The sequence below is a fragment of the Geospiza fortis genome, unplaced genomic scaffold, assembly GCF_000277835.1.
Source record: "Geospiza fortis unplaced genomic scaffold, GeoFor_1.0 scaffold524, whole genome shotgun sequence".
Taxonomy (NCBI): domain Eukaryota; kingdom Metazoa; phylum Chordata; class Aves; order Passeriformes; family Thraupidae; genus Geospiza; species Geospiza fortis.
In genome coordinates, this window is record NW_005054437.1 from 1,839,567 (window position 1) to 1,852,124 (window position 12,558).

Genomic DNA, 12,558 nt, shown 5'->3' on the forward strand with positions numbered 1-12,558 from the left:
GGGCCGGTGCCCAGCTCGGCCCTGCGCAGCCCGGCACTGCCCAGCCCGGCCGATGAGGAAGGGTCTGAGGCATCTCTTTTAAGAAGGGAGACTGCGGGAGCTGGGGCTGTTTAGTCTGGAGAAGAGAGGACTCGGAAGGGATCTCGTTATCGCGTACAAATATCTCAAAGGCGGATGCCTGGAGCACGGTGCCAGATTTTTCAGCGCTCCCCAGCGACAGCACAAGGAGCAATGGCCGTAAACTGAAACATAAGTGCCACCTCAACACGAGGAAGAACATCTTCACACTGAGAATGGCAGAGCCCTGGAACAGGCTGGCCAGGGGAGAATGTAGGATCTCACTGCCTGGAGATACTGAAGCCCACCTGGACACATTCCTGTGCCACCTGCTCTGGGTGACACTGCCTTAGCAGCGGGGTTAGACTGAACAAGCTCCAGAGGTCCCTTCCAGCCCCAACAATTCTGTGATTACATTAAAATCTTGTCTCTCTGGGACACTGCAGCGCTGCCTGCCTTTGCTGGGCTCCTGTCCTGGCTCTCCTCCTGTCCTCCACGCTGGTGAGACTCCAGCACAACACACACAGGCCTGCTGGGTCAGGTCCAGGGGAGGCCACAGGGATGCTGGAAGGGCTGGGACACCTCTCTTGTGAGGACAGGCAGAGAGCTGTGGTTGTGCAGCCAGGAAAGGGGAAGGCTGCATGGAAAGCTGATTGTGACCTTTCAGTATGTAAGGGGATTTTATAAGAAAGACAGACTTTTTACCAAGTTATCCCATGACAGGACAAGGGCAACTGTTTTAAACTGAGAGAGGGCAGGTTTAGATTAGATGTTGGGATGAAATTCTTTACCAGGAAGGTGGTGAGGCACTGGAACAGGTTGCCCAGAGAAGCTGTGAATGCTCCATCCCTGGTACTGTTCAAGTCCAGGTTGGATGGGGTTAAGAGGAACCTGGTCTAATGAGAGGTGTTCCTACCCATGGCAAGGGAGTTGGAACTATATGATCTTTCCTAAACCACTCGTGAGTCCATGACACCTCAGCTCATGCCAACAGAATGCCAGAGTGGGCACACAGCCACCAGAAACAGAAATTTGGAAACATGGGAGAGATTCTGATGGGCTTCCCTTCACCAGGGCAGCTCAAGGGTTGGCAAAGACAAGAGGCCCTACATCTTGCACCTCAAATTTAGTAACAGCCACTTGTGTTTTGACATCTACATGGAATTAACCAAGTAATTCACACTTCAGTATTGGACTTTAATATTGTATGCAGGCTAACAGCCTCAATAAATATTTTAATGTAATATTTGAATGAATCATTCTCTATTGCACTTGTTATTGCATTTAATAAAAGCTATGTGCTAAAAGCTACCACTTCTGCATATTTGTTCCTTTATTCCCTATTCTTTGATTCACTTCATCACTCAAACTTTGAAGTCAATTTCAACTACATTTGGCAGCCAGATTATTAGCTCCCTGAGAACAGTCAGCTCTTGGTACCTGCCTGTACAATGGCTTAAAACAGGCCCCCAATCCTGAGTCTTTGCTGATGACACTGAGCCTATTCCCTCTTGCAGAGACAGATCAAATGATACTAAGTAAGGGTATGGACCAACTCCCAAATCCTTGGAAAATGGGAAGATGTTAAATAAAATACAAAACACCATTCCAGAGGTCTGTTATTGGAGTAGGTACTGGTTGTGCTTTATTTACAAAATCCAGAGATTTGTACATAGCAATCTACAGGACAGCATAGGGCTGGTATCAGGAGGATAAGGGACATGCTCAGCAGTAATTGAAGATGCCAGCAAGGAGTCATCCCAGTTCCACAGGGAACCTGCTTCCCCCTTGCCTGAGGAAGCCACCAGACCCCTCCAGGAAGAAAAGCAGCAGCAATAACCAATCCAGGCTGATGTGATTTTTGTTATTATCATTAAGGCATGAGAACACAAGTATTCAGTGAAGGAGGAAAGAGGAGACCAGCAGGGGTTCAGCACACCATTAAAGGCCATCCTGCCTGGTTCTTTACTTCCAGCGCCCACCAACCTTGCCCTTGGCTCCTGCCTTCTTGCTGCTACAATGCAAAAGGAAAGAAAAACATGTCAGCATGATGGAAGCAGTGGGACTCTGTGGCCACTCTGCATTTCTGACTCTTAGGTTAGGTTTCATCTGCTTTCACTTCTCACATGCTGGGCACACCTGCCATTGACCACATCCTGAGAAAAATATTGTTGATATTGTGGAAAAATATTCCTCCTGGGGCTCTTAGTGTGAAAGGTAGGATGTGAATGTCTGAAAGAGATGGACCCTTCCAGACTCCTGGATTGTCAGGGTAGAAATCTAGGTGGTCTCCCAACTAAGCGACAGGTCTATGCAGTCACAGACTCGATATTTTCTGAATATTTTCTGAATACAAATCTGCTATGCTCTGGATTTTAGGATTCAAATCTCTATCTAGAGAAATTTGCTCAGTATGAAAGAGTTCTGAGGGAATTCCCCAGATGATCCATTCAGTAGTGGAGGCAAAAACTGAACACTAATTTAAATACAACTAAGAAGTGCTTTGCTCTAGCAAAGTCAGTGGCTATTTATATTGTGAGAGACAGAGCCTCCAAAACAATCCAAACAACTTTTTAGGCCTGCTGTCATATCAGTACCCCTGTCTTGTTCATGGTGTGTGGGAGCAGTCCAGCTACATCCCCACTCAAAGCACCTGAGGCAAACTCTCCCCAAGGGTTGCACACAGAAGGGCAATCCTACATGCAAGCCACTTACCTTCTGCCTGAGAAGGCTGAACTCAGAATGGGGCTAGGCAGGAAGTTAGTGGAGTTAGATTCTGCACTAGTTCCCATGAGCAGCACCTTGGTTTGTGGGGCTCAGCACACCCCCAAACCCTTCCAGCTCACACACACAAGGATGAGGCTGTTTCTTGAACCAAAGCACATGCAGAGCGTGGGGCTGGGGACCAAGCACAAGGTGGTGGGGCCTTTCTTCAGAACCACTGGTTCCTCCAGGGAGAAGAAAAACATGGGGACATCACGCCTGGGGAGATTTTTGTTGTGCTGCCCCATGGATTGGTTCAAGAGCACCAGCCATATTTACAGAAGGATGTAGCACAGTGACAGAGACACACACAGAGTGGATACTTTACCTTTGACCAAGATAGGCTTGGTATATTTGAAAAAATTGATGGTTTACATAAAAGAGAGTATGCACTTTCTGCTTATCTTAAATTAAGCTTCATGTCCCTTTTGCCAGCCTTTCTGAAGGTTCAAAACCCAGTGTAGGAACTTCATAGCTCCTCAAACAAAGACAGAGTCCTTTAATGTCCACAAGCACCTGTGATGTTTGATGTTACACCTAACCTTTAGAGTGTGCTTAAGGAGATTTAATAAAGTCTGAAGCAAGAGATTCATTTGATCCTTGCATAACACAATGGCAGGTACTGCTTTGGAATGATAGTGTCTAGTGTGGATAGAAATTAAAGCACACAGAAATCTCATTAGCTCTGAGCATCCCAGTGCAACCTTTTCAGATGATGTCCTCGGAGAGTACCATGTCTTTTGAGGGAACAAGCAGGCAGTGGCCAGTTGTGGGTGGTGTGATAGCACCCCACAAGAGCAGGAACGCCCAGACAAACCCTGGCATCCTTCTGCAGCTGCACATTCTGCTGAGGTTTATCAGCCTACAGCTCTGTACAGAAAATACCACAGGAAGGTCAAGCCTTATGTTTGGCATTACAACCAAACCCACAGTGTTAACATTCATTTGATAAGCCAGGGTATCTTGGGGAAGTGGGAAGGCAGTAACTGGTCACTCCTGTCATCCAAAGATATCACCAAAGATCACTGCTTCATTCCTGGTATGACTTTGGTAAAAATATACAGATGCACAGAGAAGAGCAAACCCACCACTGGAGAGCTCTCCTCCCTTTCTGCTCTGCAGTTACGTCTCTGTGAGTGTTAGTTTTCTGCGTGTTCTAACCCTCAAGCTGTGTCTGCCCCTGGTATCTCATAAATCCATTAAAAATGCCTAGAATAAAGATATTAGACTCAAACAAGTAATGAAATAGTCTTGTGGTGAAGGAAAGTGGGAGAGAGGAGATGAGTGAAAGAACTCACAACAGTAATCCCATCACGTTAGTCTTGTTACACACCATGCTTCGTAATCTTAGCAACCACTTGTTTATCCTTCATAAACTAGGGTTGTATTCCCTCAAGTATTCAAAGCACCTCAGTCAGGTGTTTGAAAAATCCAGCAATAAGCAGAGGAAATTTTTGAAGGTATGGTGTGAAGAAACATGATTTGTTCTTGTTAGGTGTTACATTCACTTCAGTTGCCCCTTCATTTTCTTAATGTGAGGCAGGATGGGAGTGGCCCTTCCATCTCTAGCCCCATTTCATTGGAACAAGAAAATGTCAGTGTTGAGGCTGAAGTGACACATTTGAACACTGAGAAGATATCCCCAGCCAGGAGCTAGGAAGGGGATATAAATACTTACTGCTTCTGGGCCTGATCGATCCGGTTTCTGAGGGTGACAATCTGCAAACAACATACATGACCAGGGTTTTTAGAGACAAAGAAACCTTGTTCCCTCAAGGAGAGGAGCATTTTACCTGCTGAAGTGCTCCAAACAGGTGCCTGTAGGAGGAATTAATACTTCCTTGGAAATAAAAGCTCACCCATGGTTGAAGGACAGAAATGTTACTTCTTGGCAATAAATCTGCAAACCACCTTCACATGTCAAGGGACAGAAGAGCTAGAATTTTATAACCCTTACTAGAAGTGTTTCTACATATTAAAATTAATCTCCTATGAACTCACATATCAAACTGCAGGCAGGTGAACTGGAATGAATGTCACCTTGGCCAACTGGAAAGCTCTCAGATGGCGCCATCACCTTCATGTTTCAATGTCACCTTCTCACTCTTCCCTTAGTCCTATACATCAAGTGTTTGTGTAAACCCAAAGATCTTGAGTGGTCTTTGCATGGGGACATCAGGAATGGAAGATGGGTGTCACATTCTGCTGGAATACTTTTGCTGGCTGGCAGAGCAGGAGGTGAGGAGCTTGCAGCACTCACTACTTTCCCAGCCACTCATTTAATAAGAGAAGATGTCCTGATGCATAGGAGAGGAAACACCTACCTTACACGGGATAAACATGTTATAGCCTGACTTAGTAACTCAGTTTGGTCTGTAGGCCTGGACTCATTACTGAAATCCTGGGACTCATGTCCCAGGAAAAGCCTACAAAACACTAAGATGTGATAGATAATTTTGCCCCTTCGTCTTCTCATTTGTAACTCAACTGTAAGTCAGTGTTCAACTCAGTTTTCCTGGGCTGAAGAAATGCTCTTGCCATAAGGTATGCCTTGCTTTTGGTACAATTCAGAATTCTGCACCGGCTCTGCCAGTCCAAGAATTGATGACCCAAATTTTGAATATTTAAAGTCACACTTGACATTCCCAGCGTGCAAAAAAAAAAGAAAAACAAAAGTCATACATTCCGGTTGTCCCAAGAACTGGTATTCCTGGCTCACATCTTTCCATGGCAAACAGAAAAAACATAAGAGACTGAAATATTACCGGGAACAGGACAACACAAGCAAGGAAAGATCAACAGATCACTTGCTTTTGTACTTACTTGTGGAAGTTTTAGTATTTGTCACAGCAGTTTAAATTGCTATTTTCCAACCAAGTGTCTGCCCCAAGTGTTGAGGAGAACCAGTTGTCTTCAGTTTGACCCAAGCACTTAATACTTACCTTCAGTCATAACCTTATGATCATGACTATGACACTCACTCTCCAATGAAGCACCAAAGAGCAACAGACACTAGAGCTAAAGAATGGCTCTACTTCTCTGTGTCTCACTTCCTTCCTTTTTCTCTCCCTTGCATCCTTGCTTGTGTCTCCTTCATTCTCTTTCCTATTTTCACTTACCTTTCTCCTCATTTTTTTCCTGTTATCCTCCCTTTATTCTTCCACGTCTAGCTGGGCATTTTCCTTCTGCTTAGCTCATTCTTTGTACTTTGTCTCCTTGCTTTTCATCAGCAGGCACCCACCTCTTTGTTTATGCAGAGGTCTCATTACCATAGCATGTACCCCTCTCCTGGCACTGCCTAATTTCCTGTTTTTCCACACCCCTTTGGCTAGTTGTCATTAAGCTAGCCCTCTGTTGTGTTCTGGATCTAGATAACCATGTGCCACAAGGTGGAGAAGCTTTCCAAACCCCATAGAATTCTCTATACTCTGTAGTCCAAGCTATTACATGTGTATCCCTGTTTCTGCTTGTACCCTAGATGCATCACGGTGATACTCCCATGCATGCAATACCTGGTTTTGGATAGGGAATTATTTTAAGGTGCTCTCAGTAGAGTGCATGCTCAGTTCTTTAACAAATCCCTGTTGGACTCTTGACTCTTTTCCTAAATTACCACTTTACATCTTTTCAAAGAATGGAAAGGGAGAGAAAAAGGAAGTGAATGGAGAGACACAAGACCCAATTTTCTCTTTTCTCTCTGCACTTGGAGCCAAGTGCCAGCTCCCGTCTGGCGCCTGGCTCTGACCATGCGGCAGGCTCATGCATTTGGTAGCCTTTGCTGCTGCTGTGACACAGGCAAGTTCATTGTACTTACAACTTGGAAAGCTCCTGCAGCCTGCAACGCATTGTTAAAATCTAAGAGAGATTGAGATAGTTACATTGGTGTTGCTCACTGCCTGTCAGCATGTGTCTGTGTGATTGGGAGTTAAAAGGAGAGCGAGACAGAGAGAGATCCAGTAGGATTTCTCAGCCACTGAAACCTAATGCGGGTGAGTGCCACCCTATCCAGTGACCATGTGAAGGAAACATGTCGATTTTCTGTTACCATATGACACTTCAGTCAGATGCTTCTGTCTGGAGACAGTTTTCAGTGACTCCAGAGAGCTCAGGCCACAGGTAATCTGTCTGGGTTGGAATAAAACTTACAACGTTCAAGTTTGAAACCAAAGATGGATCTAAAAATATTACTTTGCAATGGAGGTGTGTGAGCTGAGAGTTACTGAATTTTCAGGCCACAGTTACCTATAGATAAACAAGAATGAACAATATTTCAGGAGAGGGAAGGGTGTCTATTTTCCATTGGGATTGCCTTGGGGCACTGAAAACCTTAGAAGTGATCTATTCAATTTTGGCCTGAAATGTGAAATCCCGTTCAAGTATGTATGTTAGTGGAATGTAGTTCCAAGCATTTTGCGGCATAAATATTGCAAAGGGTCATTGGAGACCCAAATGATATCAAAACATGACTTTTGCCAGATGAATCAGAGAGATTTTTACATTTTGGACCCAGTGCCATTAGCAAAATAGCCTCTCAACTCACCTCATATTTTTTCCTCTTGATCTGCTCTGTAAAGTCATACTTTTCAGTCTCCAGCTGATATAGCCAGTCCCACAGCTCCTTAGCTTTGTCCCTGTGTGTTTATGGGGGAAGACCGAAGAAACACATGACATCAGATATGTTCCATTGTTTTCACATCATTAATAATGAATTTTATTTAATGCCATTCACACATCTTCCTGCAAACCCTCTCTGTTCTCTTAAAGTTACTCATTTTCAAGGTCACATTTTTCTCACCTTCAAATCTTTTAGACTTGCAGTCTTGTATGCGTCACACATTAACATAATTCCTCTAATTTTCCTCCTAACTCTTAATGAAAGATAAGACTGCAGTGGAATCAGACAAGAAGGAAGGAGGACTCTGAAGGTCACCCAGATAAGCAGAGCAGTTGCCACTGTGCAATCTCATCTGTGTCAGGGCTGAGGTGAGCTACCTTCATCTTTCAATCATGTGCAGTCCAGACTATCATCTGATGACTGCTCTGCACCAGAGCACTTAGCTTCCAAACCTCCAGCCTTCATGGAGATCCTGTTCATACCTTAGCAGCATCAACTCACCCCTGGGAATGCTACAGATACCAGTCTGTAGGCTTGTTCAGCTAATCCCAGAGCTAGTCCTATAAGCAACTAATCCTAATTAGCAGGAGAGGCTAACAGAGCTAGAGGGCTACCAAACCATTTCAACACTTCCCTACATTCCCATTTCTCCTCTATTCTCCAGGTTAAGCAAGGGCACAACTTAAGTGTGTCCCGTGATGCATTTCAAGGAAGGCCCCTTCCTCTACGTCATTGTATCACCAGAGAAGACTTCAGGACAGTAAAACCAAATATCAATATCATTCCATAAATTAAGATAAACATGTTACCTCAGCTTGTCTTCATTAAGGTGGTCAATGTTCAGGGGCTTGCGCCTCTCAGCCAGGACTTTCTTCTTCGTCTCTCTAGCTGTTTGCTTCTTCCCTCTCTTCTGGTCAGCCTATTTTCAGAACATCAATTAATGTCAGGATTCAGAAATTAAGCCTGAATGAAACAATTTCAACATTGGGCCATTTTCTCAACATCTAATGAAGACTATTCCCAGTCAACTTAATCGTTTAATGTTTTCATATTTCTTTCATCAATCCATGATTTTTACCTTAGCCAGATAGCTGCTGTATGTTGCACCCATGGAGGACAGAGCCTTCTTCTTCTTCAGGTCATCCTCAGCTTTTCTCTTGGCATCTTCCTCCTCTCTGCGTGCCTTTTCCTCCTGTGGAGTGCAACACACAAAACAAGTTAATCCAGGGCAGACTCCCAGCTTCCCCAGCAGCCAGTGTCAGTGCAGGGAATGGGATCAGAGGAATACATTGATGAGAATTAGCAACTCCTGTTTTCTGCCCTTGCTTTAGAGAGTGGTAATTTCACCTCTGGACTAAGACAGGCAGAACCTGTAGTTTTTTATCTCTGGGGATCTCCCCACTTGGATGCAGGGACAAGGAGAGGGAAGCAGGGACACTTACCGCAAGCCTTGCCTGACGCTCCTTCTCCTTCTCAGCCCGGATTCTCTGCTGCTCTGCTCTCTCAGCTCTGCGCTTCTCCTGCAGGGAGCAGTGGCAGAGGCAGTGCGTCACCACCTTGGCTTTACCCCACTGCTGCACCCCACTACCAAGAGCTTTGCTTCATTGAGTGTGAGCCACCTTCTCTCTTTCTAGAGCATGCAGAAGGGTCTCTAGTACAATTCTCAGATATAAAACAAGGGGCTAAGAGAGGGGACAGATGGGGGGAGAAGACATTTGATGATGACTTGAGCAGTCACTCTACATGACAGCACAGCTTTCTGTCAAAGCAGTTTCAGCTTCTCATCTACAGATGATCTCTCAATCTAGTACAGGGAAATGCAGTACAAGGACTCACAATTCTCTCCTTGAGGGCAACCAGCTCTTCCTCTTCCTTTCTTCTGGCTTCAAAGTGGCTGTCAATCAAGGCTTGCAGTTCAATCAGGTCTTTGTTCTGCCTTTTCTTTTGGATGTCCTAAAAAGGCAGGAAAACTCATTAAGTCCATATTGCTCTAGTGTTATGTCCTGGACATTCCCAGCACCCTGCAATATACAGAGAAACAAGAGTAAAAATTGTCTGTAGATTTCCATGGAAATCTATGGATTAACTTAAATGCCTCTAGGTGCAATCAGGCACTCATTCATGCAACAGTCAGGAGCCCAGAAGTGTAAAGAATCCAAACCTCCCATTTCCCTCCACCATATTTTATCCTTGGCTTTGCTTACACACCTATCTTTGAACATACTCAGCTGCCTCCTCTTGACTTTGTAATACAAATCTTACCTAGAAAATATTCCTGCATTTTGGGCAAAGCAAATATTTCTCTGGAGGTTTTTGATACCAGAATTTCTTCATTTTTCTAGCAACTTTCTAGGAAAGTGTTTGGATCTCTACTTATTATTGTAATTTTATCTAGTGTTTCTCAGCAACAGATGAGGGCCTGCAACTTTCAAGCCATTTGCAACAGTGGGACGGAGGATCTGAGATCCCTAAAACACTTACTTTCTCCTCCTTATAATGACTTCAAAGATGCAAGGAGATAACAACAAAAATATACGTAAGACTTTAGCTTAGTCACATTATTGGTGAATGCATTCAGACAATTTCAGGGAGCAGAGAGTAGCCTTTTGCTGAAATCAAATTGCAAATCAACCATACTTTTGTCTTTGCCTTTACCCTCAGTAATATCCAGTACAGGAGTTATGTGGGTTTACACTCCTGTCTATTACCAGGTACAAAGAACAAACACAGCCACTCTCAGGAATACTTACATCAAAATCTACTTTCTCACCCTCTGGTATTTTAGGAGCAGTTAGTCTGCAGAGAGTCAAAAACAAAACAAAAAGAAAAGAAAAATAAAGGATTTTCATCTTAAAGGATATGCAGCTTTTTAAATAGCCTCTCCTGCCCTGCCCTCAGGAACCACACTGACAAGGAGGAATGTTGGTGGAGATAGGGAGGGGTGAAAGAGTACATCAGTGGAAAACTACTCCAGAAAAGTCCTAAGGACCACTGTCCTTCCTGGAAGGTCATACAGAGCAGGGAGTTATCCCTGAAGCCTCTCTTTATTCCCAAAGCCTGTGGTCATTCTGTACCCCATGGGAAGATGTTTGTCTGTGAGTCTGCCTGTGCAGGGCTGTATACTCCATCCTGGGCAGCTGGCAAAGTGGGAAAGGAAGCTGCTGGGGCCCAGAGCCAGAAGGTCCATAGGAAACCTTAGTAAAGCTCAACTCAGCCCAGCCCAACATTTGCCACCCTTCCCATTGTCAGAGATCCTGGATGAAGCGTGCAGTTTCCCAGCCATGGCCTCTCATGGAGGATTTACTGTAGAGTTGCCTGTATTTTGGGGTATTGTGAGCCCTCTGCATCTCAGGCAGTCCATGAATTCTCTGACTCTACCAGGAACAGGTCATAAGGCCCAGGCCAGTAACTGCTGCTAAGGCATTCTCTGAAGGAAGCAGACATCCTGGAAAGGCATGCAGGAACAAACAGATGGATGTTCTGTGAGGCAGAGTTGGATAAAGGCTTCTGGTGGCCATTTGCCTAATAGAGAATCTAAGGGCTTCTGCTAAATCAGGAAAATTATCCCAGGGTTTCAAAACCATACTTACTTTATTCTGGGCTTCTCCTCTGTATTTGGAAGGATGTAGCAAAACAGGACGGGAAAAAGAGGAAGAAAGTTAAAACAACAGAGATCATGCCAGCTGCTAAAGTAAAAGGAGGGAAGGGAAATTTAATCTTAGGGGAAACATACAGAGAAACTGGTTAAATCTCAAGCACTTCCAAAACAAATACACACACTCACACACCCCTTTTGCTAGGAGTGAATCTGTTTTTACCCTTGAAACAGAATTTGGCAGAAAAGAATCAAGAGACTGTATAAAAGTCCCAAACGTAGCATCTGGAAAGCAGTGGTTTTATGTATACGCAAAATTATTTTTCTCAAACCATCCTGACCAAAGCTCTAAGGAGGCCAGCTGGGCTGGAGGGTAGAAGAAAATGATGCCTTTTTCAATCAGCATTTTTTTTTGTTAAAGTTACTCAAATTCACAATATCATATCTCAGTGATAACCAGGCTTCACTGGTTTTGTTAAAATGCCTCACACGGAGGCCAGGAAGGGAAAACCTTTATGACACACATTTACTCCAGGTTCATTGGCTTCCAAGACATCTTAGGGCACATGTCCCTGAGACACCTCAGTGCCAAGGAGAAGGTGCTAATTCTTCTGCACTGTGTGGTGCTCCTCAAACCCAGCTTGGAAAGGCCATCCTCTCTTAGCAAGCATCCTCTCCTGCTGAGGTACATGCAAAATTCCCATGGGCATTAATGGGAAAGATCTCTCCATCTCCAGGAGAGGCATAATGCCCTGACAGGCAGGCCAAACCATCACAGAGACTGCCAGCCTGGCCCTCTGGCAGTGAGAATTGTTGCCTTGCAACAAGTGACCTTTCCCTGGCTCTCAGACATGTGCTGGTCTTATGAGTTAATCCCTTAACATTTGTGCTTGTGGTCAACTCCCCTCCCAGCTATTCTTTTTAAACTTCAGTTGTTAACTCCAGCACAATGCCAGCAAGTTCAGTGCTGTTACTCTCACAAACAGAAATAAATTAAACCTATGTGTTTATTCTGGCCCATTCTCTCAGAGAGACCCAGGTTGACTTTCATAACCACACACTACATTTGAACTTTCAGGGATGCTGAAGGATTCTGTGGTACAAGACTCTCCCTGTGTTGGCTCAGTGGGAGGAACTGAGGTAAAAAAGCACACAGCCTACTGAATCTGGTAAAAAAATAAATTGTAAAGTAAAAGTAAGAATAACCACTTCAGTAGCAGGTGCATGAACCCTGTTATCGATATCATAATTCAGAAAGATATTACATTTTCTAAATGCTTATTTTTACCCAGCAGTTTGGGGACTGATGGTAGAAATTTGGAATAGCAAATAGAAAAAAAAATAGGAAAAAGAAAATGAAATATTTGAGGGGAAAATAGCAAAAAACTTACACTGCAAAAAATTTATTGAGGCAATCAGATCTAAGGGTGTTGGATAACAAAAAATTGAGAGAGTTGTTGGAAATGGGTTATTGAGATAATCAAGAAAAAAGATGTGAGAGATGTGTAAAAGAAATCAGAAACCAACA

The 12,558-nt window shown here is 44.1% G+C and overlaps 1 protein-coding gene across 29 annotated transcripts in view; it reads right to left on the reverse strand.

Moving 5' to 3' along the window:
* Positions 1-1,679: 1,679 nt before the first annotated feature.
* Positions 1,680-12,558, reverse strand: part of TNNT3 (troponin T3, fast skeletal type) — a 30,072-nt gene continuing 19,193 nt past the window's right edge. For all 29 annotated transcript variants that reach the window (XM_031062113.1, XM_031062112.1, XM_031062111.1 and 26 more), the window contains 9 exons: positions 11,026-11,044; positions 10,186-10,231; positions 9,272-9,388; positions 8,878-8,955; positions 8,514-8,627; positions 8,245-8,354; positions 7,361-7,451; positions 4,499-4,539; positions 1,680-2,071 (listed from right to left, as the gene is read on the reverse strand). In XM_031062113.1, coding sequence (XP_030917973.1) covers positions 2,023-2,071; positions 4,499-4,539; positions 7,361-7,451; positions 8,245-8,354; positions 8,514-8,627; positions 8,878-8,955; positions 9,272-9,388; positions 10,186-10,231; positions 11,026-11,044 — 665 coding nt within the window. In that variant the 3' untranslated portion in view covers positions 1,680-2,022. The remainder of the gene's footprint in view (positions 2,072-4,498; positions 4,540-7,360; positions 7,452-8,244; positions 8,355-8,513; positions 8,628-8,877; positions 8,956-9,271; positions 9,389-10,185; positions 10,232-11,025; positions 11,045-12,558) is intronic.